This window comes from Sus scrofa, chromosome 15, assembly GCF_054392235.1.
Source record: "Sus scrofa isolate SSC_HxYL_T2T_F1_AM1 chromosome 15, Sscrofa_HxYL_maternal_Yorkshire_Landrace_v2.0, whole genome shotgun sequence".
In the NCBI taxonomy this organism is placed as follows: Eukaryota; Metazoa; Chordata; class Mammalia; order Artiodactyla; family Suidae; genus Sus; species Sus scrofa.
The window spans coordinates 134,418,660-134,446,151 of NC_139397.1; the positions used below are offsets into that span (position 1 = coordinate 134,418,660).

At 55.5% G+C, this 27,492-nt stretch overlaps 1 protein-coding gene across 50 annotated transcripts in view; it reads right to left on the minus strand.

Moving 5' to 3' along the window:
- The window catches only part of TNS1 (tensin 1), a 245,059-nt gene that overhangs the window by 94,416 nt on the left and 123,151 nt on the right, over positions 1 to 27,492 (minus strand). For 33 of the 50 annotated variants that reach the window (XR_014830099.1, XM_085000332.1, XM_085000339.1 and 30 more), the window contains 7 exons: positions 16,330 to 16,371; positions 15,267 to 15,317; positions 8,677 to 8,726; positions 6,048 to 6,219; positions 2,967 to 3,017; positions 1,760 to 1,882; positions 1,282 to 1,346 (listed from right to left, as the gene is read on the minus strand). Coding sequence is in view for 49 of the 50 variants with exons in the window: in XM_085000332.1 (XP_084856458.1) it covers positions 1,282 to 1,346; positions 1,760 to 1,882; positions 2,967 to 3,017; positions 6,048 to 6,219; positions 8,677 to 8,726; positions 15,267 to 15,317; positions 16,330 to 16,371 (554 nt within the window). In the remaining variant the exon portion in view is untranslated. Of the gene's footprint in view, positions 1 to 1,281; positions 1,347 to 1,759; positions 1,883 to 2,966; positions 3,018 to 6,047; positions 6,220 to 8,676; positions 8,727 to 10,465; positions 10,809 to 14,048; positions 14,190 to 15,266; positions 15,318 to 16,329; positions 16,372 to 22,446; positions 22,544 to 27,492 lie in introns of those variants that run through there. The other 17 variants (XM_085000360.1, XM_085000355.1, XM_085000359.1 and 14 more) reach the window with 4 other exon arrangements.

The window sequence follows — 27,492 nt, forward strand, 5'->3', positions numbered from 1 at the left end:
AGCTCCTCCATCCCTGACTCCTCAGTAACGTCCCATCCCTCTTAAAATAAACCCCAAAGTCCTCACCAAGGGCTTTGAGGCCCCTGGGCTCAGGCCCCTCTCCGCTTCACTTCCTACTTCCTCGTCCCCTCACTCAGCTCCAAACATTCCACTGTTGGCCTTTGTCCTCCCTTCGTCTCTGCCTGGAAGGTCCCCTGCCATCGCCACCCCCAGACTGTGTGACTTAGTCCTTCCCACCCTCCTGCTGCCTCATTCCAGTCTCTGCTCAAACATCACCTCTTCCAAAGGCCTCCCCTGCCACCATCCTGCTCACCTTTCTGTTATTCCAAGTCCTTGTCACCTGCTCTCACTGATGGGTTTGTTTGCTTATTTAATATTCCCGAGGGCAGTGGCCTGGCCCGGGCCGCTGCTCCATTCCCAGCACATAGGCCTATACAGTGGCTGCTCCATAACCACTGTCCAGTGACTAAAGGGATGGACAGATTCCTCTACCTCTCTGCAAAACCGAATCAGAATGGGACTCCTCCACTGGCTGTTTCCTATTCTTGCTGCAAAACACCTAAGTGGGGGAGTTTCTGCTGTGGTTCAGCAGGTTAAGAATCCAACTAGTATCCATGAGGGTTTGGGTTTTATCCCTGGCCTCACTCAGTGGGTTAAGGATCCAGCGTTGGCATGAGCTGCGATTCAGACGAGGCTTGGATCTGGCGTTGCTGTGGCTGTGGTGCAGGCTGGCAGCTAGGGCTCCGATTCAACCCCTAGCCTGGGAACTTCCAAATATTGCAGATGCGGCCCTAAATTAAAACGAACAAACAAACGAAAAGCACCTAAGTGGGAAGAGAGCTCTGCTGATCGGAGGCAGGGCATGGATGGGAAAACTTCTAGACGGTTCTGCTGGACCTAGATATGATCCAACACTTCTCTGTGACTCCCCCACTGCTCTCTCAGGAAACCAGAAGCCATTATGGCAAAGGAAAGTGGCCCCAAGAAGCTGGCTGGCTAGGCTGTCTGTGGATGGGCCTGCCTCCCCAGCTGCTCCCCACCCCGACCCCCGCGAGGCCCCAGACAGCAGGATGGTCTCTCCTGACCCTGCCCTCTGTCCAAGGGCCCCTGCCCCAGAGCTCTGGGCAAGCACCTTCCCCTTTCCAGGGGCCCCCACCCCATCCTCGCACCTCTCACCCCTCTGTCTTTATCCCCCAGCCCCAAGGAAGGGAGAGGCCCTGGATGGGGTGGAAGGGGTCCTGCTGCCATACTCGGAGAATGGGAGGCTCGCACCCCTCTTACCTGGCAGAAATGTTGCTGTAGTGCATGTAAGCCGCGATCACAACACCTATCCTGCCTCGGTTTCCCTGAAAAAGCCCCCAAACATAAAGGCCTTTACTTCTAAGGCTGGCGCTCCTGCCCCAGAGCCCCATCAGAACTCTGAAGAAAAGGGGAGCAGGGGCTGCAGAGCAGGGTGATTCTCAGAGAAGAAACACAGCTGACCATCCACCACCCTTCGGGGACCCACAAGCTGGTACCCACCCACCCACCCACCCCCACACTCCCTGGGGAAGATTCTTGACAGAATCTGCTATTTCCCAGAAGGAGAATACACACACACACACACACACACACACACACACACACAAACTTGCACACTTGCCCCATCCAATGATACGGGCAGGGACACACACGCATTCAAGGACATATTCATGCATGGGCATACACACACACACACAGACACACACCCCCATGCACCCTGCAGCCCCCCCACTCTGACCTTGTTGTGTAGGACGACAACATTGTGGGGGTCTGCGTTGAGCCAAGTGTCCATGGCCTTGCAGACACTGCAGATCTTCTCCAGGGCTGGGGTGTGGAGGTCAGGCCAGCCGAATTCCAGTACCTGCGCCCCAAGCCTTGAGTGAGAAGTGGTAGGAGCCCCGAGAGTCAAGGGCGAGGTGGGGGAGCCGGGGCGGGGGGAGCAGCACACAGGTCATGTGCCAGTACAGGGGCCGTGGCCACCAGCACCAGCAGGGCCTCACTTCCTGCCCTGCCCATCAACCCAGCTGGGCGGCAAGGGTGTTGCGGCAAAAGCCACTGGTCCAGGACTAGAGACCCTCGGCTCTGATACAGGTTCTCCGTGGGGCCTCAGGTCAGCCCTAGTTTCTCCTATGTACGTAAAGCAAAGGCTCCCCACCATCTCCCCGTCCCTTCCATGTGACTTTGACCTTAAAATTTGCTGGGAGCCCTCAGCATTGCGCCCAAGCTGTCCTCCCACAGATAAACTGGCCTGGCTCAGGGAGGAAGGAGGAAAAGGGGAGGAAAGGCTGGCCACAGCTTTTTTCCAAGCCCTGGACACACAAAAGTTTCCAGGCCAACTGGGCAGGGGCCTGAAGGCAAAAGACTGCAAGTCTGAATAGCAATCCTTGGGCGGTTTCAAAGTTAACTCACAGAACTTTAAAGCAAAAGAAAATTAATGATCGGAAGAGCCCAGAGAGCACATCTAATCCAGTCCATCCACTCTCAGAGGTGCGAACAGAGGCCCAGAGAGTCTGTCTCCTGCCCAAGGTCACACAGCGAATCCAGGGGCCAGAGCAGACGTCCATGCAAAGCCTGCACACAGCGCATGGAACAGCACGTGGAAGAAAGCTGGCTATAGGTAGGTCTGCGCTGGCAAGTCGTGGCCAGTTTCAATCCAGACTACTTTTCAATAAGACTAAACATCTCACAGCTCCAGCTGCACCCCAGAGACCCTGCGCACCCACCGGAGGCAGACCTGGGGGGAAATCTCTGCACTGAGCTTTGCTTTCTGTCATTTGAACTACAGAAACAACAAATGTATTCTTTCCACTTTCCCAAGTAGAAGATGGCACTGTAACTTCGAAGGGGCCTTGCAAACCATCACAGCGCTCACCCCCGATTCTAATGCGGGAACCTCGGCGTCAGCGAGCGCACCTGTCCCCTCCCCCACACAGCCATGGGCTCACCTTGGCATGGAGCCTCGTGATGTCAGGTCTCCGCTCAGAGAGGTTGAAAAGCTGAAGGAGGAAAAGGAAGACATTGTGAGAAGACAAGCCCTCTCCCTTTCTCTGTCCCCTCCACCCTCCGCTGGAAATTCTACCCATACTCGAGCAACCATGGGGTCCCATCAGATACGCACTGACCGACAGGAACACGGGTTCTCAGAATAAGGATGGAGAGAGAAGTATGTAGACAGTCCGCTCTGGCAGAGCGGACATCCTGAACTGAAGATGAGAAGAGGACAGAACCCATCTCAGGTCCCACGTGCCACCCCCAGGTGGGCGTCTCTCCACACGGAATGGGAATCCAGTGGAGTCAAACCATAAGCATGTGGTCCTGCTTATTGCCTCTAGAAGCTCAGCCCCATTTCGATTTTAGAAGCTCACCCCCGCTCCCTGAAGATGCAACTGCTCTGTGGTCAGACGCTCTCCCTCAGAGGGTGCAAAGCATGCTGGGTAGGACCTCTCAGACCCTTGACCCTCCTCTCTCAGCAGATGCCCCCCCCCCCGCCCCCGACACCTGATCACATGCCGCAGGAAACCCCCAATCTCTGCATAACTCCCCACATCTACCTCGTGGCCTGGGAAACTCAAAGACGCTTATTTTGTCTCCTGGGGAGAGAAGAGGACCACAGGGTCTGGAATGGGCAGGACGGAGGGAGGGAGGCACGGCAGAGACCCAGGGAATCCTGTCCTCCTGAAATCGGAAGCCATCAAGATCCTGCCAGACAGCTTCCGGTCCACCGTCAAGCCCGGTAAAGGAACGCACTTAACAACGTTGCCGTTAGCAACAATGCTATTAACAACGGCTACTACTTGAGAGTCCACAGCCTGCCAGGCTGCACAAAGGACTTTACATCTACCAGCTGCCTTCACTCTCTCCCCAGCCGCAGAGGTGGGGAGTGTGACTAGACCCATTTTACAGATGGAGATCCTAAGGCTCAGTGAGGCTAAGTGCCAAGAGCAGATAGCTGATAAGAGCGGAGCCAGCATTCCAACCCAGAAACTGCTGATGTTTAAAGCCAGACACTTGGAGTTCCCGTCGTGGCGCAGTGGTTAACGAATCCAACTAGGAACCATGAGATTGCAGGTTCGATCCCTGGCCTTGCTCAGTGGGTTAAGGATCCGGCGTTGCCGTGAGTTGTGGTGTAGGTTGCAGACACGGCTTGGATCCTGCGTTGCTGTGGCTCTGGCGTAGGCCGGTGGCTATAGCTCCAATTCGACCCCTAGCCTGGGAACCTCCATATGGTGCAGAAGTGGCCCAAGAAATGGCAAAAAGACAAAAAAATAAATAAATAAATAAATAAAATAATTAAAAAAATGAATAAAGCCAGACTCTTAACAATGCCCAATGTAGCTGACAGATGGGCCTTGGAGGAGGGCTGAATAGTGTCCCACAAAAATCCACGTCCACCCGGAACTTCAGAATGTGACCTTATTTGGAAATAGGTCCTTTGCTGATGTAAGTAGTCAAGGATCTGGTGATGAGATCATCCTGGATTGAGGGTGGGCCCCAAATCCAATGGCTGGTATCCTTATAAGAAGAGAAGCGGACACACAGACACAGGAAAGGAGGAAGGTCACGTGATGACAGAGGCAGAGCCTGGAGCAAGGCCACACAAGCCGAGGGGCCACCAGAAGGTGGGAAGAGGCAAGGCCAGAGGCTCCCCTGTGGGACTCAGAGAGAGCAGGGCCCTGCTGACACCTCGATTTGGACCTTGAGCTTCCAGAACTGTGAGAAGATAAATTTTGTTGTTTTAAGCCATCTAACTTGTGGTCCTTAGTTACAGCAGCCCTAGGGACCTAATGCAGCCGCCACACCCGGCCTCTGCTCAGCCATCCCAGGGCAGCCCTTCATGGTGGCACACCTAGTCCGTGGTCCAGCCCACACACACCTCCCTGTAAAGTGGCCCTGAGCCCTCCTCTGGGACCAAGATAGGTCCAATCCCCCAGGCCAGGTTCTCTGACATTAGAGGCCACAGGGACCACCTCCTCCACCTGGATCAGGTGAGTCTCCTGAGCCAGGTACAACCCAGGTGTCAGCAGCACAAGGTCCCTCAAGATGCACTCTGCCACACTCTGCCTGAGACTTCTCAGAGATGCTGACAGGGTGACACGTCTGCCACTTCCTGACGCTGTGACCCTGGGCCAATACCCTGCCTCTCTGGGCTCTCACAGAACAGCTACTAGAGCTGTTGTGATGTGAAAGATGTGGAAAGGGGTTAGAACAGGGGCTGGCTTGTCACAAGCACTCAACAACGTGAGATTTTACTGTTATTCTCTCCTCCTGGTCAGCATACACATGTACACACACACACACACACCCCACATGAACACACACACACACATCCCACAAGTACACACAAACACACATCCCACATGTACACACACACACACACATCCCACAAGTACACAAAAACACGCATCCCACAAGTACACACACACACCCACACTCCACATGCACACACACATCCCACATGAATACACACATACATATCCCACATGTTCATGCACACACACATCCTACATGTGCGTGTGCGCACATGCACACACACATCTCACATGCAAACACACACACATCCCACAAGTACACACACACATGCAACCCATATGTACACATACGCACACACATCCCACACGTGCATACACACACACATCCCACATGCACACAAACACCCCACATGCACACACACACACATATCCCACATGTTCATGCACACACACATCTCACATGCACACACACACACATCCCACATGTACATAGACACACACACACACATCCCACATGCACATACACATATCCCACAAATGTGCACGCACTTGAGCGTGCACACACACACAACTTGGCTCCAGATGCTGCATCCCAGCTGCAGAAACACTCCTTAGAGTAGAACTAGGCTGGAGAGTGAGTGAATTCTAAGCCACAAGAGATGCCCGGGGCCAAAGGCAGGTGAAGGAAAAGCTGGCACAGGGCAGGTGGACCATGAGGAGGTGGCAAGCAGAAAGGACAGGGATACTGGGCCAGCGGGCAAGGGGCCCCATCCTCACCAGGTAGTTGCCTCCATGTTTGGACTTGAGCATCTGGGCCACCTCGCGGAGGTTGCTGCGGAAGTTGTCCTCATTGGCTGTGCTGGGGAAGGAGACGGCGATGATCCGCTCCGTGACGTACACCAGGTCCAGCTCACAGCTGTCCTCCGTGGTCCGGCTCACACTCATGTTTCTGGGCAGATAGCAGGCAGACGGGGGTCTAATCAGAATCCAGGCCCCCCAGGACCAGGTCCAGGTATCTGCACCCCCTACACACCACGCATCTCCCCCAAACCCAACCCAGGGGAATAGGCTGCTCTCTGACCCAGAGCCGAGGCCACAGGCGTCCCCTGGCAAGGCCTGTGCATCCAGCAAGGCCAGTCTGGGCGCGTCGGAGAGAACAGAGCGGGGCAGGAACTGGCAAGGATCTCTGGCCATTTCAGAACCAAAGAGTGATGACACCAATTCTAGGTGCTCATCAGTCCTGTTGGCACTGCTTCAACCTGTGATCCCAGAGGTCAGAGCCAGGGCCAGAACCAGCCAGGAACGCAGGGGTCCAGCTCAACCTCCCAACATACTGTGGCTGCCTGGTCTGGCAGAAGTCTCTTGAAGGATCCCCGGACAGCTCCGTAAGAGGAAGGAGAGCCCGAACGGAGTGCTCTCCCATCCGGGAGCTGACTCTTTGCTGCTCTCCCCTCGCTCTGAGCTGTGGCGTGGGCAAGGAGGCCCCTCAAGGGAAGGGGCAGCTCAGGTGACACGCTCACCTGGGCTCAGGTAGGCCAGACCACAGCACACATTCCAGCCTTCCCAGAGGCAGGCTGACTCCTGCCTTTGGTTCTCTGGCTCTCTCCCCACCTTTGGCAGTTCCTACTGCCTCCCAGGGCTGCTTGGTGACCTCCTGATTTCTAAAGGCCCAAGAAGCAGACGGGGCTGCTGCCCTAGCAAGGAGTCCCCAGACATCCCAGTGCCATCTAGGCTCCTCAGAGAGGTGGGGAACCCTCGGGCTGGGCACTCGGGAGGGAGGTGGGGGCTCACTCCTGTACGCCTCGCCAAGCTGCTCCTCCAGGGGAGGGTCCAGGGTGCCCATTGGGGAGCCCAAGGGAAGGGAATGGGTCCCGGGACACTGCATTCCATTCTGAAGCCCCCGCAGCTTCCAAGGGCCCCTGGCACCCTCCCCTTATCACCCCATCACCAGCCTCCTGGTGTCTGGCCTCCTCCCTCCACCCAAGGTGGACAACATGCACAGTTCAAGTCGGTAGCCTTTCACTACTGCAGGCTCAAGCGGCAGCTGAAGGAGCAGTGGGAGGAGCACGACCCGGGTGTTTCAAACTGACCGGGTGCACTGGGAACACCAAGAAGCGAGACAGAATCTAGATCGCCACCAGGATTAACTCTGAGCCCAACTGTGTAGGGGAGCTTGGAGACAGGGGGAGCCAACGGTGACATACAGCCTCTCCATGATTTCAATGACAAGGACCCAGGGGTAGAGGAGCCAGGGGGCTGGGAGCCCACTTTGAATTTTTTTTTTTTTTTTTTTTTTTTTTTTTTGTCTTTTTGCTATTTCTTTGGGCTGCTCCCAAGGCATACGGTCTGCAACCTACACCACAGCTCACGGCAACGCTGGATCGTTAACCCACTGAGCAAGGGCAGGGACCGAACCCTCAACCTCATGGTTCCTAGTCGGATTCGTTAACCACTGCGCCACGACGGGAACTCCCCACTTTGGATTTGATCTCTGGGTCCTGGCCATTCTTGTTGGGGAAGACAAACTTTTCACCGCAGCCTTTGGGGGCGGGGCTCCTACTCAAGGCAGAACAGCGCCACCACCTGGACAACCTCAGCATCGCACGCTGCACCCACCCACCCCAACATGATTCTTGTCCAGGGGAAGACAGGGTCCTCTAAAGGGGCCCTCCAGCCTCTGTGGGTAGGTGGCAGCTGGACTACAACCCCCTGGCAGCTTCAGCTACACACCAGGCCCTCTCTGGCTGGGGCTTTATTCCCGGAGCCAGTGTCTCACTCATCTCGGGAGCCTCAGGGGTAAAGGGGAGGCAGAGAGGGAAGGGCACAAGTCAGAAAACCAGAGAACCTGGACACAGGAGAAGAAGACTCTGAACGAGCAAGGCATCAAGTCCCCTGTGCCTGCCTTTCCCCAGCCCCCAGCAGCCCAGCCAGACTGAGAACCTTCCTTTTATAAGTGGCCCTCTGACATCAGAAACCTCTGCCTGTTGAGAGGACTGGGATCTAGCACAGGCCCATGTCAGCCACGCCTGAATGCAAACCCTAGGGCTTCCTCTTGGTGACTGCAGGACCTCTAACAAGCCACTTCACCCCCTGAGACTCAGTTTCTTCATCTGCCTAGTGGGATAAAACACTTACCTTGCAGGGTTGTTGCAAGGACTAGATGAGATCATGCAGGTTAAATAGAGAATCCAGCTCAAGGCCTGGCTTCGAACTAGAACTCAAAACATGACCATTTCCCAGTGGCATCTCCCTGCATCCCCTTGCTATGGTTTTCGCGTCTGCCGCATTCCCTACCCAGTGGCTTTGTGACTTCCATCTCGGAGTCCCAAAGGCATGACTTGCTGAGAACATGCTCACTGACTTCACTGCCTGCACCCCACCCCCGGCCCCCCATAGACGGGCATACCTGATGGGCTGGGAATGGGCCTGGACACTTGGCGTGACTCTGGTGGAGCCCTGGGAAAGAGAAGAGAAGCAGCATTAGGGTGGAGGTTGGCCGGACGACAGGAGAGCAGCAGAGAGCTGTCCACGAGAGCAGTCAGGGCCACGGGCAAACACAGATTTCCTCTCCTGCCTCTGCCAACATTCCAGCTCAGGCACCCTAAAGCCTCAGCAACACAGCAACCCAAAGCCAAAAGCAATCAATGCCAAGCCCATGTGAGCGAGCCTGTGTGCCTGTGAGCCCCCAAGGGAAGGGCTTTCCTTCCCCGGGCAAGAAGAAATCTCGAACACTGAGAAACTACGGCCTGGGCTGGTGCCATCTGCCCTGAGTGCACATTCAATAAAACAGTTACTCAACTGATTCCATCTTGGTTCCCTGGACTTTGGAATAGTAACCCCAAGTGGAGGATAGAGATGGTAAGTGTGGGTTTTTTTCTTTTCTTTTTCTTTTTGTCTTTTTAGGGCGTATGGAAATTCCCGGGCTAGGAGTTGAATTGGAGCTGAGCTGCCGCCACAGCCACAGCCACAGCAACACCAGATCTGAGCCACGTCTGCGACTACACCACAGCTCACAACAACGTCAGATCCTTAACCCACTGAGCAAGACCAGGGATCGAACCCACATCCTCATGGATACTAGTTGAGTTCATTACCACTGAGCCACAGTGGGACTCCTAGAGATGGTAAGCATGAAAGAAGGAAAGATGGGAGTGCTGGCACCCCTCTGCCCAGCTCTGAACATTTCTCCTCCAACCACCAGCAGCCCCTATGCCTCTCCTTTAAAGCAGCAACACCGGTCATTCAATCCAAAGTTTTGAGACAAGAAGCAGCTGGGCGTGGCGTGTACCATCTGAGATCAGGGCTAGACAGCAAATCATGTTTCTGAGGACTCACTGCTCCTTGTCTGTTATCCTAACCCGCTCCCACCTCTAGGGTTGCTGACTTGTAGAAAAGTAGGCAAATGGACCCAAGCTAGTACTCAAAACACCCCAGGGCAACCTGATGGCACATGATGAAAGCGCGAGATCCAGTTCAGAGTCCCACAGCATCCTGCTGGGCAGCCTTGAGATTAACTGAATGCTCTGAGCCTTTGTAATATCGTAAGTAAGATGGGATGATCCTTATGAGCTTGTGTGAAGAGTACAAGGAATTATACGTGAGTTCCCATCGTGGCGCAGCAGAAACAAATCTGACCAGTATCCATGACGATACAGGTTCGATCCCTGGTCTCGCTCAGTGGGCTAAGGATACAGCGTTGCCATGAGCTGTGGTAAAGGTGCAGATGCAGCTCAGATCCCACATTGCTGTGGCTGTTGGGTAGGCCAGCAGCCGCAGCTCCGATGTGACCCCTAGCCTGGGAACTACCATATGCCGCACCTGTGGCCCTAAAGAAAAGCAAAAAAAAAAAAAGAATTACGCACATGAGGCGCTTACATGTTGTTACTGTTACTACATCAAGTACAATTAAAAGGGGAAAGATACAAACACAACATTCACTCCTATGGAAAAGCAAAGCCCTGCATCAACAGCTGCCCCCCCACCCCCGATCCTTTTCAGCCACCTCACTCAATGCAGAATCTGACACCCAACCTGTCCATTCCCAGGCCCAGCCAGAGTCCTCTGAATTCAATGGCACTCTTCAGACAAACTCCCCGAAACCGGCCTTCCCTGACCATCAAGTTGCATCCACATCTTGGAAGAGGCTGGACCACAGTCCACCAAGAAGAGGAGAAACCGAAGCCACAGTGACTCACCCCCAAGTCCTGATGCCTGGCAGAGTTCACCCTCAGGCTCCGGGCTGGGCCCCTGGAGCCCCAAGAAGAGAAGCCCCCTTCAGCCATCTCCAGGCCCGGAAGCACCTACGAGGTGGGGGCGAGTTGGCTGTACAGCCCAGCTCCCAACTGAGCCCCAAGTCAGGGCAGCCCTGCTCAGAAAAGGGTTCTCCATCCAGCCTCTGGTCAGAAGGCTGTGGCCAGAGTCCCCTCTGCCTGGGCGGCCGCCCAGCTCTGAACAGCTCAGCCTTGGACGAAGCAGCAGGAGGAAACAGCCAAGTGGGGCTGTCGGGGCGGAAAGTTTCTCTGTCGCCACAGCTCTCCTGGCCCTGAGGACTTGGGTTGGCATGAGTCAGGCTTTGGGGGTGGAGGAGGTGCGAGGGAGGGGGCGGTAAGGAGGGGTTGAGCTGTATTTGGTTTTCAAGACCCAAACCAGGCTGTTTCAAAACGACCCACCCAGAGGGACGCAGAAACCCAACACTCCATCCGTCTCCATTCTGCTGATCCCTGATGAGGAGCCACTGAAACTCCCCAGGCCCCAGGCCCTGCTCCAGGCCCCGGGGCCACCCTGCTATAAATAGCCCCTCGGGTTCCGGCGACTGCTTGATCCACAGCCATGTTTGGAGGAGGCCACCACAGCTGCTTCGAACAACTGGAAGCCACCACCAGAGCCAAGGCTGGAGGTGCGGCCAGGACCACGGGGCCAGGCTTAGGGAGCCGCAGGGAGACAATGGGATATTGAGACCGGCTTGGCAAGGGGACCTGGGAGCCGATGGGATCCTAGGGGAGCCTCCACGGGCACAGGGGCGAGAAGGATGCGCGGGGCGGGAGCGCCGGCTCCTGCTTCCCCACCCCTCTCCTCAATGTTACAACACTCCACATTCCTCCGCCTCCCCACCCCAAAAAAGCCAAGGAAGATAAATAAAAACTTGGCCCCAACCGAGTCTGGCCATGGCCACACTGCCTCCAGAGGTGATAAGACAAAGTCCAAGCCGGCTCTGCTCTGCCGAGCCAGCCAGGGAAGGGGAGGCCGGGGAGGAAGCTGCCCTGGACGGTGACCCCAGCGGGGAGGATGGAGATGAACAGCTGGACGGTCATCTCCCGATGAATCATTGGGCCGCCCCCTAACTGACAGGGCTTCCTGTTTTCTGCAAAGTTTGGGGGCATGTGACACTCGCTAGCAGAAAGCAGACGTGCACAGGTAACACGTCCGAGGGTTGGTGGCAGAGTCACAGGGAGAACCGGGGAACCACCAAGGGGCTGGGGGCGGGGGCGCATGAGTAACACAACCTGATGCTCCAAGAAATACAGTGACCTCACACACGCCAGGCGAGAGACAGCGCCTCCTGCGGCTGCCTAATCCCGAGGGCCTTTTTCAAGAGGGACACGGGCCTCTCTGCTCCCCATCGTCATGCACATGGAGTGGCACCAGCCGTGCGCAAGGTCCCTACGGTCTGTGAAGGCAGGTGCTCCTCCACGGAGCCAGGGTGAGAAGCAGCCACTTGGTCTCACTGACCCATCTGTCAATGGGTACAGCAGAGTCTCGGGTGATTTCTCTGCTCCATTTAGAGCCTCTGGGAAAAACCACCAGAGGGCTTTGTAAAGAGTACTGGAAAGAGTTTATTTCATCAAGGCAAGCAAGCTCTCTGGCTGCCTGTAATCCCATTCCTTTCCTCACTGGGGCTCTCAAAGCCCTTTACACACTCAGCTTTGAACTTCCCTATCCTTCCCCAGACAGGGATGGATAATAGGACTTTTGATCCACCTCCCTAGGCACCAAGAATCTGCCCTATCGTCATCACCAACACACAGTCTTTCCTCTGCTTAAACGACACTGGGAAAGGAAATTCCACAGCCTTCCCCAAACAGTGTCTTACTTCTCTTATTATCGGGCAGTTCCTCCTGGTATCTAACCCTCACCCTTCCTGCTGCAGATTCAGCGAACTCTGTTGGCCTTGGTCCTCGCTGCAGGCGAGAGCTGCTGACCACTGCTCAGACACTCCAGAGCAGCTCAAGATCCATGTCCCCACCCCCCGGCTCCATTTTTCACCCTCTTCTTCCCCACCCTGCAGCAACAGCGGGAACCCCAGGATCTGGGTGGGGTTGGTTTGGAGCAACGACTGCGTGGGAAGAGTCCTGCCTTCCTTTGAGGTCCACAGACCAAACACAACAGCCCTGGACCAAAAGAAAAGCTGTTTCCTGAGCCCCAGTCCCCAGGGGGCACAGTTGGGAGGAGGGTCTGGAAGCGACACCCGGAGCCACGTCAGGCAGCCAGAGACTGGTGACCAGTCTATGACAGACACCCTTCCCATCCCTGTGTCTCTTCTGGGGGCTGTGGCCACCCCCACCCCTCTGCAGCAGCCCCTCCAGCCCCTCCAGCCACACCTCTTCCTCTGTCCTTCCTGCCCACCGGCCCGGATTTTTCCAAAACAAAGTGCGACACAGCACACCAGCCACAAACTGCAACACATCAACCTCATTGGAGGAAAACAGCCATTCCTGCCCTGTGAGTCCCGGGCCGCGGGCCAGAGACAGGAAAACAGCTCAACAAACAGGCACATTATCACAGCAGCAGGCTCAGGGCAGCAACCACGCTGCCTTGAAAACGGGTGTCCTCACCCGGGGATGACTGCAGGAGAGCCTAGTGGCTGGGCAGGGGACCAACTCAGGGACCTTGGGGTCGCCCAACCTGGAACAGGTGTCTGAGAATCTCAAAAGGTACGTTTGCTCTCCCTCTTTGCAGCGCCAGGGCCATTCTGGAATTTGCTCACTTGCTTAGCCTTTGAGGAACTTCAACTAAACTAACTAGACCCAAATTCATTTTGTCCCTCCTCCCATATCCAGATATGACACCCCCCCACACCCCTGACACACACAGACACACACACTTTCAGCCCAGATCAACAGAATCTTCTCAAAAGAAAAAAAAGAAAAAAAAAAGCCTCTAATCGCAACTAAGCGGCAACCTCTTTCTTCCCCAAGACCAAGGTCATACACACCCTCACGTCAAAAAGTTCTTCTTGATGTCTACCTTCACTCTCTCTTGCTGCAGCTTTACCTGTAGGATCTGCCCGGCCCTGGCTGGGGTTGTAAGGTGCCGCTGTTCTAGGGCTGGGCTAGACCATTGGCTCAGAGGCTTAGTTCAGATATCATCAGCCACCCTGTCTCCTGGTCAATGGTCAGGAGTCCTGGAAACTCCAGATCCAGGCAGTGGTTCCAGGATGGGATGGAGAAGACATTTCATGGAGTCAGTGGGCCCCTCCAAGCCTCTGGTTCCTCATCTATAAAACGCGGCCACACCATCTGCCACAGCAAGACGTCACGTGGATCAAAAAATATCCAGCCCAGCTCCTGGCCCTTAGCCAAAATAACAGCAAGAAGAATGGCCAAGATTTACTGAGCACCTATTATATGCTCTGTGTGTATCAAGCTAGTTAATTCTTAGCAGTAGGTACACAAAAGATTAATTTCTCCCCTACACCCCAGCCCCAGAAATGTCACAAACTCAGACAAGGGTCCCTCCCCAGCATGTGCATCTGTGCCCGGGGGGCCCCCCCGCACATACCTTGAACAGAGCCTTCCCCACTAATTTGAGAGGCATTGTCCTCTCTCCTCCTGGACACCTCCGGGACGCCTCCGACTTGCAGGGCTGGCCTCGCGGGGCTGGCCCAGGGCAATGTGGCCAGGTGGTGGGCTCACCACAGACAGAAGTGCGGCTGCCTGCAGGAGCCCAGAGCCTCCCTCCTAGGCCCTCCCCGCGGTGGGTCAGGCAGCTGTCAGATGATAGGGCCTCATGCCATCAACAGCTCCCCCTGTGCCAACCGCCAAAACCACTCCCTGTTCCTCTGCTGATCAGGGCGGGTGAGGATGGAGAGGCCAGCAGAGGGGCGAACTGTCAGAGAAGGGTGGGGAAGAAAGAGAAGGGCCCCCCCCTTTGCCGGGTGGGGAAGAAAGAGAAGGGTCCCCCCCTTTGGCCCCTGGAGTGTGAAGACAAGCCCAGACACGAGCATGGCTCAAAGTAAGGTCCAGGGAAGCCCCTCTTTCCTTCCCTGGGGTCCTTCTGCATAAGGGTCCTCCTGAATCAATGCATTTAGGCCATTTTCTTTCTTTCTTTCTTTTCTTTCCTTTTTTTTTTTTTTTTTTTTTAGGGCTGTACCCACAACATATGGAAATTCCCAGTCTAGGGGTCCAAATGGAGCTGCAGCTGCTGGCCTACACCACAGCCACAGCAACGCTGGATCTGAGCCTCATCTTCAACCTACACCACAGCTTATGGCAATGCCAGATCCTGAACCCACTGAGTGAGGCCAGGGATCGAGCCCACATCCTCATAGGTACTAGTCAGGTTCATTACCGCTGAGCCACAGTGGAAACTCTTAGGCCATTTTCAAAGCCTCCTCTCTCCAGAGAAGCAGGGCCTGCAATTCCCCAAGGGCTGATGAGCCCCCAGGAGACCCTCTTCATCTCTGCCCTTAGTCCCTCTTGCTGTGGTATTGCCCGTTCCCCTTGTCCTTCCTGGTGACTGCTTACCACCCAGCCAGGCCTCGCACAACCCCCACCCTGCAGCACTCAGCTCTGCCTCAGTGACAAACTCTGGATCCAGCTGATCAGGAGGCCAAAGTCAAGACTGAGGCTCAAGACCTAAGTCGTGGAGCCTGCTCACCCTCCCAGCCCCTCTCCTGGCACAGGTATGGCCTGCCTGTAAGACACCATCCACCTCCCCCAACCCCCTGGGGGCACCAGGGATCCCCCACATCTTTCTCCTCTCTCTCCTCATACTTACGTCTTCCTCAAGGTTTTTCCGTGTGTTCCCACCCCGGAAGGCTCCTTCTCCCTGGAAACAAAGAAAAGGCAGAGAGGGGAGTCAAGGGGAGTCATCAAAAGATGCCAGGTCTTGGAGGAGTTCCCATCGTGGCACAGTGGAAATGAATCCGGCTAGGAACCATGAGGTAGTGGGTTCAATCCCCGGCCTCGCTCAGTGGGTTAAGGATCCGGCATTGCCATGAACTGTGGTGTAGGTTGCAGACACAGCTCAGATCTTGCATTGCTGTGGCTCTGGTGTAGGCTGGCAGCTATAGAGCTCTGATTAGACCCTTAGCCTGGGAACCTCCATATGCCTCGAGTGCAGGCCTAAGAGAAAAAAAAAAAAAAAAAGACGCCAGGTCTTTCACCTGCTGGGTGTGGCAGTGGTGGGAGTGAGGGCTTGGCAGAAGTGCCTGGGAGGGGGGCTTAGTTGTTTGTGTCTTTGTCCAGAAAAAGTTCCGCAGCACTAACCATACCCTCTCATTTGTGTCTCTCCTGGGGGGAGATGTTATTATTCCCATTTTGCAGACAGGAAAACTGAGGCACAGACAAACTTGGGACTTGCCTACAGTCTCACAAACAGGACTGTGGAGGAGTTAGGATGGGAACCAAGGCCTCCATCTCCAAGGCCTCCATCTCCAAGCCCATGACGGCTCACCACTGCCAGCCTCGGTTTCCCCACCACGAGACCCACCCACTTCCTTCTCTCCTCCTCCAAGCAGCCTTGAGGGAACTCTCTTCTGCCTGGCTTTCTCGCATTCTACATATTTAATAAAGAAGCCACTTTATTTAACCACCGGCCTCTCCCTCCCCACCCACCTAGTTGCCCAGCAATCCATTGCCAAACACACAGGGGGATGGTCAGATGTCCGGCTCTCAACGTCACCCATGTCCCCACCCTTCCCTCCAGTTCCCCAAATCTGCTCCAGAAAGATGTCCCCCCACATACACATATATCTGTTCACTTCCCCCGCATCTTCCTTCTGCTTTTCCGGCCTCGCCACGCCGTTCCCAGCCACCCCACCTCGCCCGCTGTCACTCACCTTGTCCACTACATTCTTGGGGGCAGTTTCAGTGTTGATGGGCTGTGGGCAGAGGGAGAAAACAGCGTGAGGCCTCCGGGCAAACACCCGCAAGCTGGCTCTCTCCCCAGAGCTGGTGGCCGAGCTGGGCAGAAGGTTCCCGAGACAGCACCGAAGGCGCCAACCTAAGTCTCAGACACAATATGCTCACCCCAAGCAGAGTGTGGACAATGAAAGACATTCCTACTGGTACTAGAATCTTCCAGCCTGACCAGCCTCACAAAGGCCCCTAATTCTGACAGCCACTGACCCCTCAAAAGGAAACAAACAGCAAGTTAAGTCACTCTTGCTCGGACTTGCTGGGCATGCATGCCCCAGCTGGCGTTTCACTGATTCACGAGAACCCAGGGAGGGAACAGCTGTGACTACCTTTGATTCCCACTTTACAACTATTAGGAGAAATTAGAGTGGCCCAAAGTCACCAACTACTAAAGGGAACAGAAGTGCTGGAACACCGCCTCGGGTCTTTATGCTTCACACTTCACGTGAAACCACAGCGGCCCCCACAGGGAACTTGCCAGAGTCCTCACTCTCCCGTGGGCTTTCCAGGGCCACCCCCACCATTGGCCCTGTCCCCTCACAGACCTCAATTCCCACGCCCAAGGGCTCTGCTCCATCCAGACCCTTCTTTGCAAGTCCCAAATCCAGTCTTTGCTTGTGGAATGGCTTCTCTTTGCCTAGAAGCTGTCTTCTTCCATGAGGGCCTCCCTGAACACCCCAGTGAGAAGGGCTCTCTCTCCCACCCAGGAACTCCAGCATCTGCGGCACTTATCTGGTCCTCCGTGCAAGACCAGAATCTCATCATGGGAATATGTCTACTTCCCCAACTATTGTTTTGGTTGTGATTCTTATCCCACCTGCCTCTGAAACAGATTCCAAGCAACCTTTTTACCAACGCAGTTGCCACATGCCTCGTGTCAGGGACTATGCTTTATGTGTCGCCGGCCATCAATAAACACCTGTGGACTGATCCTGTCCCTCACCCTGGTGCCACCCTTTCCTCGCCCAGACCAACAGAAGTGCTTCCTACGAAAGGCATCCTGCAGTGTGGACTCTGCAGACACCCCGTTCCAGGGCCGCTTCCTGCCCACAGTCTCCGGGGCTCCGTTTCCAACTCGGTGATGTGGTTAGAGGGGCCCTTGAATCACGCAGATGGACGTGAGCATGACTGCCAAGGGCATGCAAACAAGCCTTTGCTAAGTTGACCATGGACCAGGTTGAGACAGTGGGTCTCAGACTAGGACACACCTCTCCAGCGCCATCCCTAGGACCTGCGAGTAAGTCGTCCATATGAGGACAGGGAGGGGCAATGACCCCTAAGAGGTTCTGGCCTCTGGGAGAACTGGACCAAGACAGGCATGAAGGAAGCAAAGGGGTTGAACTGAAGGCAATAGTGCTATTTCTAAAAATGCCCAGACTTGGAGTTCCCACCGTGGCACAATGGGTTAAGAACCTGACTGTAGCAACTCAGGGTGCTGCGGTGGCACAGGTTCAACCCTCGGCCTGGCACAGTGGGTTAAAGGGTCCCGCATTGCTGCAGCTGCGGCAGAGGTCACAGCTGCAGTTCAGATTCAATCCTTGGGCTGGGTAACTTCCATAGGCTGTGGTTGCAGCCATAATAAAAAGAAAAATGCCCCGACTTTAGCCCCTACTGCCTGGAAGATGGGAGGTTGAGGCCAAAACTTCTTTCCAGGTGGATGAAACCTGTGTAGTTCAGGGTCAAGGCAGCTTGGGATGGCTGACGGAGGACAGGGTCTGGGAACAGAGCAGGAAGTGGGAAGGCACATCAGCCAGCCCCTCCCAGCCCCCTAGGTTGGCCCACCAGGAGTCTAAGGATGGCTCTGGAGCAGAAGTAAAGATGCCACATTCTGTCCCCACTCAGCCCAGCCCTAATCTTCACCCAGCCACCTCCCAGAGCCCCCAATCCTGGGCCATGGGCCACCAGGCAGGAGGCAAAGAAGCCCACCAGAACTTCCCAGGCATCCTGCCCCAGCCCAAGCTCCAGGAGCTGCCCGACAGCAGGGACCAGGGTCTCCCCTCAGTCCCCAACCACCACCCCACCCCACCCAAGGAATCCTCTGCAGGAGTGCCAGCCCTCCCTGACCCTCTAACCCGTCATCTGTCCCTTCTGGACCAGGGCTCTGTTGTGCTCACGTGGAGACCACAGGCTGGGCAGGGAGGCCCAGCTGCCTCCTCCCAGAGCAGCTCTGGCCTACTGTAAGGAGGAGAAAGCCTGGAGGGCAGATCACAGGGACCTGCTGTGTGTAGAGTCTACACAGCAGAACTGAGTCTGAAGCCAGATCTCCCAGCTCCAAAGTCTTCATTCTTCATAGTCTGAATAACCAGCCTCCCTGATTGGGGTGGTGGGGGGCACAGGGGTCAGAAAGGACAGAAAGGGGGTGGGATAGAGAAACTGGAGACAGAGTACCTTCCCCAGGTCCATCCCAAGCCCATCCCTCACCCTGCTCTGGGGAAAGTCTCCCAAGAGACCCTGTCTCTGGGCAGGGCCAAGTGAGAGTCAGGGGTCTCAAGCTTGTATGTATCTCCCAGTCACCCGGGGGGCTATAGAAAGACACACAGGTGGCAGGGCCATCCCTTGGGGGTCAAATCCAGTAGACTACGATGGGACCCGAGAATGTGCTTTTCTGATGGGTTTCCAGGTCTGGGAAGGACACTCTGAAAACCACTGGTCTAGGCTGACAGCACTGGCAGCAGACGGCCAGGCCATGTCCTGACTCTCTGCCACTAACTCTGTGACCTCAAGCAGGTCACTCTCTCCTTGCTGCTCCTCAGCAGGACTTCATGGTCCTATTTAGTGAGAAGCCAATGAGTGATGAGGCATAGAAAGCACCCAGAACGGGGCCTGACATTTAGGAAGCTCTGAATAAACGTGAGCTGTTATTTATCATCACCCGCACACGCCCAAGGCCAGGGCCTCTCTTAGTCGCCCTGGCCCCACCCTGCTCCACCTTGACCCTCCTGCCCCGCCCCTCCCAGGTCTGGCACCATGCAGACCAGGGAGTCAATATTAGAAACCACAGGCCTCAGCAGCGCAGGAGAAATTTCCCTCCCTGCCAGCAGTCATCTGAGCACCAGCCCCTCTGCCTCCGCCCCTTCCCCGTGCCAGCTGGAGGCCGGCCACAGGGCCAGCCTTCAGACGCCTGCCTTCAGCGTACTGATGGAACGGCTTTCTGAGAGCTAAAAATTTCCAAAAACCCCTTCTGACCTCAACAACCAGTGTTTTCTTGCGGTGTTTGCAAACACAGCCCAGCATGCGTGCTCTCCACCCCTCTACCCCAGTTCTCCTGGAATAGAATCCTGCCTTTCTGCTTCCCAGGCACTGCCTGTTCTGGGGCTACTGGGAATGGAAAAGGCAAGGGAAGTGGAAAAAAGGAGGGTAGGGTCTCCCCCAGGCCACCCCTGTCCCAGGCCCTACAGGGAGGCTTGGGTGTGCTAGGGGGAGCTCCCAATCCTTCAAGACTATGGTCTCCCCAGATGGCAACCCCAGAGCGCCAATGGCTGGCAGAGACCCACTAGGCTTCACCGTTACCCTATCTTCAGCACATACACACACGTGCACATACATACACACACTTGCACACACACACACACACACGCCCCATCTTTACACATCATTCTTCAACACCATCTCCCCCTTCCCCATTTCACAGATGGGAAAACTGAGATGCAGAGAGGTACAAGTTTGGCTCGCCCAGCTTCACAGGGAGGTTTCTGGCAGGACTCGGGTGGTCTTACAAAGCCCACAGTTCAGCTCACCTGCACTCCCCTCACCCCATTCCCCAGCCAGCCTGCAGGCAGGGTTAACTGCCAGTGGGTTCTGCTCTTCCTTCCCCCTTAGGCTCAGCTGTAGGAGGATGCAGCAGATGGAGCCCAGACAAGGAGGGCACCTGCCGCCTAGCCCCTCCCACCGCCCAATCCCAAGACAAACCCTAGATCCTCTGGACCCTGGGCTTGCCAAAGCTGAGGGCAGCCCACTCACCACCCCCTCCCCCACCCCAGGGTCTTACAGAACGCCCCCTGCCCCCAGGAAGGACAACTGGAATCCAGCTTGGGAGCAGATGGCAGGGTTTAGACATGGTGTCCCTTGACAGCCATGTCTTACTCCCCAAGGATGGCTCTGCTCTAGTGTCCCAAACCCGGGAAGCTGGAGCAAGAGAGGGACTAGTGAGGCTCTTAGGGCAGAAGATTTAAGGAGGCACTCATCTCAGGGTGCTGAAAAGGGCATCCACACAGCCCTAAGAGCAATACACCTCCTCCAGTTCTGCACCCCAGGGGCTTCACTTGCCTTCCCTCTTCCTGGCCCTCGCCTAGAGGTGCCTTTTCATAATATTACTGCAATAACAATAATTATTCAGCAGGTACTAATTAATGATGCCCTGGGCTTCATATTGGGCTCTTTGCGTTCATTTTCATCAGCCCTCATAACCGCTGCTTACCAGGTAAGCATTACCGCATTTTACAGGTGAGGACACTGTGACCTAGCCAAGTTCACACAGCCAGCTGGTAGAAGAGCTGGTACTTGAATGCTGCTCCTTTCTCCCTGGCGCTCTGTCTCCCCTCCCTGGCCCAGATCTTCCACTCAGTTCCTCCTGCTGTTAATCAACTGCCCTCCCGTTGGGAACAAGCTTTTTGTGGCTTAAAAACTAATTGTCTCAGGTCCTCAGGAGGAAGAGGCTTCTTCAATACACTTCCAGAGGAAGCGGGGGAAATGGGCTGCAGTAGGAGAGACTGGGATCAGACATCAGAGAGAACTTCCTGAATGCGAGTGGCCATGAACCACAGGGTGGATAAGGGAAGCTGCACATCCTTTCCTCTTTTTTTTTTTTTTTTTTTTTCCAAAAAAAGACCTGCGTGCCCTCTCCATGGCTTGCTTACCCACCCCCAAGGGTGCGGGCGCGAGGAGGGGCAGTTGTGCAGAGGCTGGGGTGGCTGGGACGACTGCCTGGAGGTTCACGCGGTAGCCCAGGTTGGTGGCCTGCAGGGAGGGTGGGCTGGGAAAAAAATGTATCTGTGGGATGCTGTTTTAGAGGAAGGAAAAGACCGAGGGCCATAGCGGGTGGGGGGAGGGGACGGACAGGCGCAGAATGCGGACTCAGCCTCCGGAGGAACATTCCGTCCAGAAATTCCTCACACCCTCCCCCCCTCGTTCCACCCCTCCAGCTCTCCCCACTCTTGCCCCCTGGGGAGGCCTGGAATCCGGGCCGTTTTTCAAGCCAAAAAGACCCCATGACATCACATCTACCAACTGTGAGGTCGGTCAGGGGCAGCGCTGCCCATCTGGAGGGGAAGGGAGCGGGAGAAGGGCTGGTGGGGGCTGGGGTGTCCTCAAACCACCCCCACCCCACCCCACCCCCAGGACCCAGAGCACGTTATTCCGGGCTCACTCGTTTCGAAAATAGAACCCGAAGCAGAAGAAGAGCGGCGATTGAAAGCTAAAGGGAAGCGCGGGAAAGCGCCATTTACCGGGCACTTAGAGGGGGCGTGGCCAGGAGGGCCTTTACGACCCCACAGCCAGTCGGGGACCAGCAAGGCGGTAATAACAAAAACAGGCGCAGCGGCTGCAGGGCCTCGGAGGAGGACTCGGAATCCCTTTCAGCAAATCTGGAAACTTGAGTTTCCAGGGAGGCTGGCCCGTTCCATACAGAGCAGCTGGGGTCTGCACCTCAAAGCCTGTGTTCGCCCCTCGCCCTGGTTGTTTCCCACGCTCCTGAGGAGCGGGAGGATCCGCCAGGAGGGCATAGGGGTTGGAGGGAGGGCGCCAGCAGCCTGGGCCCAGTGAGTGTTGGGGGTGACGTTGCTCCAGGGGCCACATCCTCTCCCAGGCAGGCGAGGCCACCAAAGTAAAGGAACAGGCTGGATGTGATTAAATGGAATGTGATGCCTGATTTTTCCTGCACCCCAGGGAGGGGCCTGGGCAAGCCCACTCCAGTCCATAGTGCTTCCCCCCTGCTCGCTGCGCGCACATCACCCCGAGGGACCCAGCACCCAACTCTGGGCTGCTGAGGCTGGGCAACTGTGGACCCCCACACCCCCCCAGTCCTGCTCACTGGCACTCACCAAGCTGGCCCTGAGCCAGGCTGAGATCTTTCTTGCCGCCTCCTGCCACACCTCCTGCAGAGGCTATTCTTCCCCTCAGCCAGGACACTGGGAGTCTGGGCTCCCCCAGGCCCTTCCTCTACGCTCCTCACCCCCCTCGCGCTGCCTTGCCGAAACCCTCCACCCCACGCTGAGCACCCGCGCCAGCCTCGCCTGGTCTACCCAAGCCCTCCTCCCCACAGCCCCCTCTCCACCGAGCCACACCCCACAGCTGGCAGCTCACTCCCACTCCTAAACCCTGCCTTGGGTCACTTCCCCACTCAAGGAGCCACAATGGCCCTTAGTGCTTAGCTCATCAAGTTCAAGTTCCCCAAGCAGGCTCTGGATTCCTCCCTTATCTGGCCCCTTTATCCTCAGGTGGATGCCACTGCCTTCCCCCTCCTCCATCTGAAGCCTCTGTTCCCATCACCTCACTGCCCACCCTGCCACACTGATTCCTGCCTCCGTTCCTGCCCTCTGTTCCCCACCCCACCCCCGGCACCCCAGCCAGGGCCACCAAGGTAAGACGAGATTGTCTGGCCCCCTCATCCCCTCAGCAAGGGCCCTGGATTTGCTCCGGCCCCCATGGGGCTTGGTAATTGGTACCAAGGCCCTACCCATGCTCTATTTCATTCCTGCCACCTTCTGGAAGGCCCTCTCCCCTTCCCTCCTCTCTTCCATTTGCTCAATTCTTTTTTTTTTTTTTTTTTTTTTGTCTTTTGTCTTTTTTGTTGTTGTTGTTATTGTTATTGTTGCTATTTCTTGGGCCGCTCCCGCGGCATATGGAGGTTCCCAGGCTAGGGGTCTAATCGGAGCTGTAGCCACCAGCCTACGCCAGAGCCACAGCAACGCGGGATCCGAGCTGCGTCTGCAACCTACACCACAGCTCACAGCAACGCCGGATCGTTAACCCACTGAGCAAGGGCAGGGACCGAACCTGCAACCTCATGGTTCCTAGTCGGATTCGTTAACCACTGCGCCACGACGGGAACTCCCATTTGCTCAATTCTTAAACTGCACTCGGAACAGAAGGCAGACTCCCTCAACCAAGGCAGCACAGACACCGCCGCCCTCCCTGCACCCCAAGGCTGCCTCTGCTCAGAACCCCCACCTCCACCCCTGAGTCAGGCACTAATTCATTTCCACAGTAGAGGTCTCTCTCTTCCGCACTGAACAGAGTCCCCCAAGGGCAGGGCCCTTCACCTAACTGAGGCCTCTCCTGGCGGGGGGTCAAAGGGGGAGGCAGGCAGCAGCACATTCATGGATGCCTTGACCTCTGGGGACCATGGCTCTTCACTGCCCAGCTTAAGGCGGGACCTCACAGGGCCCCGGACCTCCTCCCAAGGACCCCCGCCCCAGGGAGGGATTCTCCCATCTGCACCCTAATAGGTGTCTGTGAATAGGACGGGATTCAGTGACAGAGAGCCCGGTGGGCCATTTTAGGTGCTCGAAAGCTCTTCTTGACACCCCAGGCTCCTCCTCTTTATGAGACCCTCCACCCACTTTGAAGAACAATGGAAAGAAAGGCAGCTTGTCCTTCAGGACTTCTCTCTCCCGTTCTGCGCCCGCTGCTGTTCTCCCTCTCCGGACTAAGAGCCCAGGTGGTGCCCAGATTGGAGCCCCAACCTCCCTCATCACTCTGGGAACCCTCTTTGGAATGAATGCAGTGCTCAGAGGTTTGCCCCCTCCTTTGAAAATCAAGGCTCTCTGGGGCTCATCTCTCCTGCCATCACTCCATTTTCCAGGTTCTCCCAAAGATGGCCAGCTCAGGGCCCTCAGATGCCCCACAAATGCATCGGGGCCAGTTCAAATGAACTGAAGTAACTGCTGCCACACTCCCTGGTGGAGAGCAAGATGGCACTGCCAGCCGAGGGTCTCCATACCCTTCTCTGCTGCCTTCCCTTCTCCCAACGAGGCAGCGTGGTGACTTCTCTCCCCAGATCTGACACAGAGACACCTTGAGAAAATGGTTTGAAAATCTCAGGACCACCACCTCACAACCACTGGGTTGGCTACTACTAAAAAAAAAAAAAAAAAAAAAATCTGAGAGTTCCCACCATGGCTCAGTGGTTAACGAACCCAACAAGGAACCAGAAGGTGGCAGGTTCAATCCCTGGCTTTGCTCAGTGGGTTAAGGATCCGGCGTTGCCGTGAGCTGGTGGTGTAGGTCACAGACTCGGCTTGGATCCCGCATTGCTGTGGCTGTGGTATAGCCCAGTGGCTACAGCTCCGATTGGACCCCTAGCCTGGAAACTTCCATATGCCTGGGTTGCTAGAAAAGAAAAAAAAAAAAACTGAACCGTTGTGCAATACTGGTGGTGGGGATATAAAATGATACAGCCACTGTGGGAAACAGTGTGGTAGTTCCTCAAAAGAAAATCAGAATCAGAATTACCGTAAAATCCAGCAATTCCACTTTGGGGTATATACCCAAAAGAACTGAAAGCAGGGACTCGAAGAGATATTTACACACCCATGTTCATAACAGCATCATTTACAATAATTAAAATGTGGGACTAATCCAAGTGTCCATCGACTGATAGAGGCATAAGTAAAATGTGGTTTATATACACATTGGAATATTATTCAGCCTTTAAAAAGGAAGAACATTCTGACCCAGTCCACAGCACGGATGAACCTTGAGGGTATTATGATAACTGAAATCAGCCAGTCACAAAAGGGCAAATATTGGGTAAGTCCCCTTCTGTGAGGTACTTAAGTAGTCAGATTCAGAAACAGAAAGTAGAAGGATGGTGGGTGGGGACTGAGGAGTTATTATTTTGGGGTACAGAGTTTTGGGGGTTTTTTGGGGTTTTGTTTGTTTGTTTGTTTTTTAGGGCCACACCCAGGCAGCATATGGAGGTTCCCAGGCTAGGGATCCAATCAGAGCTATAGCTGCCAGCCTACGCCACAGCCATAGCAGATCCGAGCCACGTCTGTGACCTACACCACAGCTCACAGCAACACCGGATCCTTAACCCACTGAGTGAGGCCAGGGATGGAACCCGAAACCTCACAGTTCCTAGTCGGATTCGTTTCCACTACACCAAGAAGGGAACTCCCGGAGTTTTTTGTTTTACAGGATGGAAAGGGTTCTGGAGATGGACGTTTGTGTAATGAAAGGGATGTATTTAATATACTGATTCTACACTCAAAAATGGGGATTTTTATGTTATGGGGATTTTATAACAATTAAAAAAAAAAGAGTAAAAAAAAAAATCTTAGGGTCTCAATTTCCTCACTTGAGAAAGAGCAGGATTTGATTGGGTGGCTTTCCTAATCCTCTCACTCCCGTGGCTCTGTGTCTTCTGCATCCTCACCTGCCTTGCAGAAGCCCTGGCGCTTGGCAACAAGAAGCCTGCAGCCCCAGCTTGAGAGCAGTGCCTGGCTCAGGAACTGTTTGTGGTAGGAGACAGAGGGATCGCTAGGCCTGCCCCTAAATCCCAGGCCCGCTGCAAATGAGAAGCTAGCTCGTGGCCAGCACTGTTTAGAAGAAGAAATCCAGAAAAAGTCCACCTTCGGGTATTTATATCAGCAGCAAGCACCAAGGGTATTGGGGGGAAAGCAGACCCAGGAATCCACAACCCGACTCCTGACCCAGCCCTCCCGCCACCGCTGCGGGAGCGTGAACCAGTCACCTGGCCTTTCTGAGCCCGGGTTTGCTCCTTCCCCCAGGATGAGCCTGTCCAGACATACTCACAAGTCACTGCGGGCTCAGGGTAGCCCAGGGTCAGGGGAAAGGCTCTGAAAACAGCAGCTGCAGTGCAAGGCAGTCGCGTTTGTCATCATCACGGTTATGAGTGTGGCTCCTGGTGCCAGGCTACGAATCAAAATCCCAGAGCCCCCTTCAAACAGCTCCGAGCCCTTAGGCTTCATCTGTGCTCCTCATCTGAGACATGGGGATAACCGCGGCGCCCCCCCACCCCCACTCCATGTGTTGCTGTGAAGAAAAAGTGAGTTTATTATTGTAAAGCTTCCATAACAAAGGTCTGCAAAGAGGAAGTTCCATTCAAGGGTCTGCTTTCACCATTGCTCTCATTGCTGTTATAGGTGAAACCAACCTGGCATCCCCATCCCCCCACCCGCCTCCCTGCCTCAGACTCTCCACCCCGACCTGCCCTGCAATTCCAAGGGGTTTGTTTCCCAGGACCCTTCAAGCGCCCACCATGGGGCTGACCGCAGGAGAAGCAGCCGGTCTCCGGGATGCCAGCCCCCCAATCCCCGGCCCAGGTCTCCTGGGTGCCACCTGCAGAAAGCTCACGTCCGGCCATCCCACTGGCCGCTCCACTTGGCCGGCACCCTCGGGAAATTCCTTTCAACTCTCTATTTTTCAGAAGCTGAGAAAAGCTGCTTCAGCGCTTTCCAAGGATCAGGAGTGTCCAAACACTCTCCCCTCTCCATCCTGCCCCCGCCAGCGGACCACACGGGAGGGAGGTGACCCTAGGACCCTTCTACCCAAGGCCTTGGGCAACATCTGTTGAGTAAGACAAAAACATGGGTTGAAGATTAAGCCACTCTGCCCTGGCTGGCCTGGCATTGGCTAGAAAATGTGTTTGGCCGGCAGGGCCCAGAGGCTGGCAGGACTCCTGCGCTCAGGGATGAGCAGTCCCAATCCCAGGGGGGTAGGATCGAAGCAAGATGGGTGAGGAGGCCAGACGGGGAGCTGGGGGCATGAAGGAAACGCGACAAACGTACAGACACACGACAAACTTACAGACACACCGTGTGAGGCAAGAGGGAGGGGGTGGGGAGGCCGGAGACCAGGCCCCCGCAGAGGCTGAGGGGCAGGCAGCAGGCAGCAAAGGGAAAAGGAAGGAAAAATACAACCCGCCCTTTCCTCCCTCTTGTGAACCTGCTCAAAGCCTGCCTGCCTGCCTGCCTGCCCTGAGGAAACAGTGCTGAGGGCTCTCTGGGGGAAGCCAAACTTTCTCCTGGCTTCCCCTGGGCCACTTTCCTTCCCTGGAGACAGCAGCAGTTTCCAGCTGGAGGCTGGCCCCCCTAACAGACCCCCACCACCCACCAGCAGGG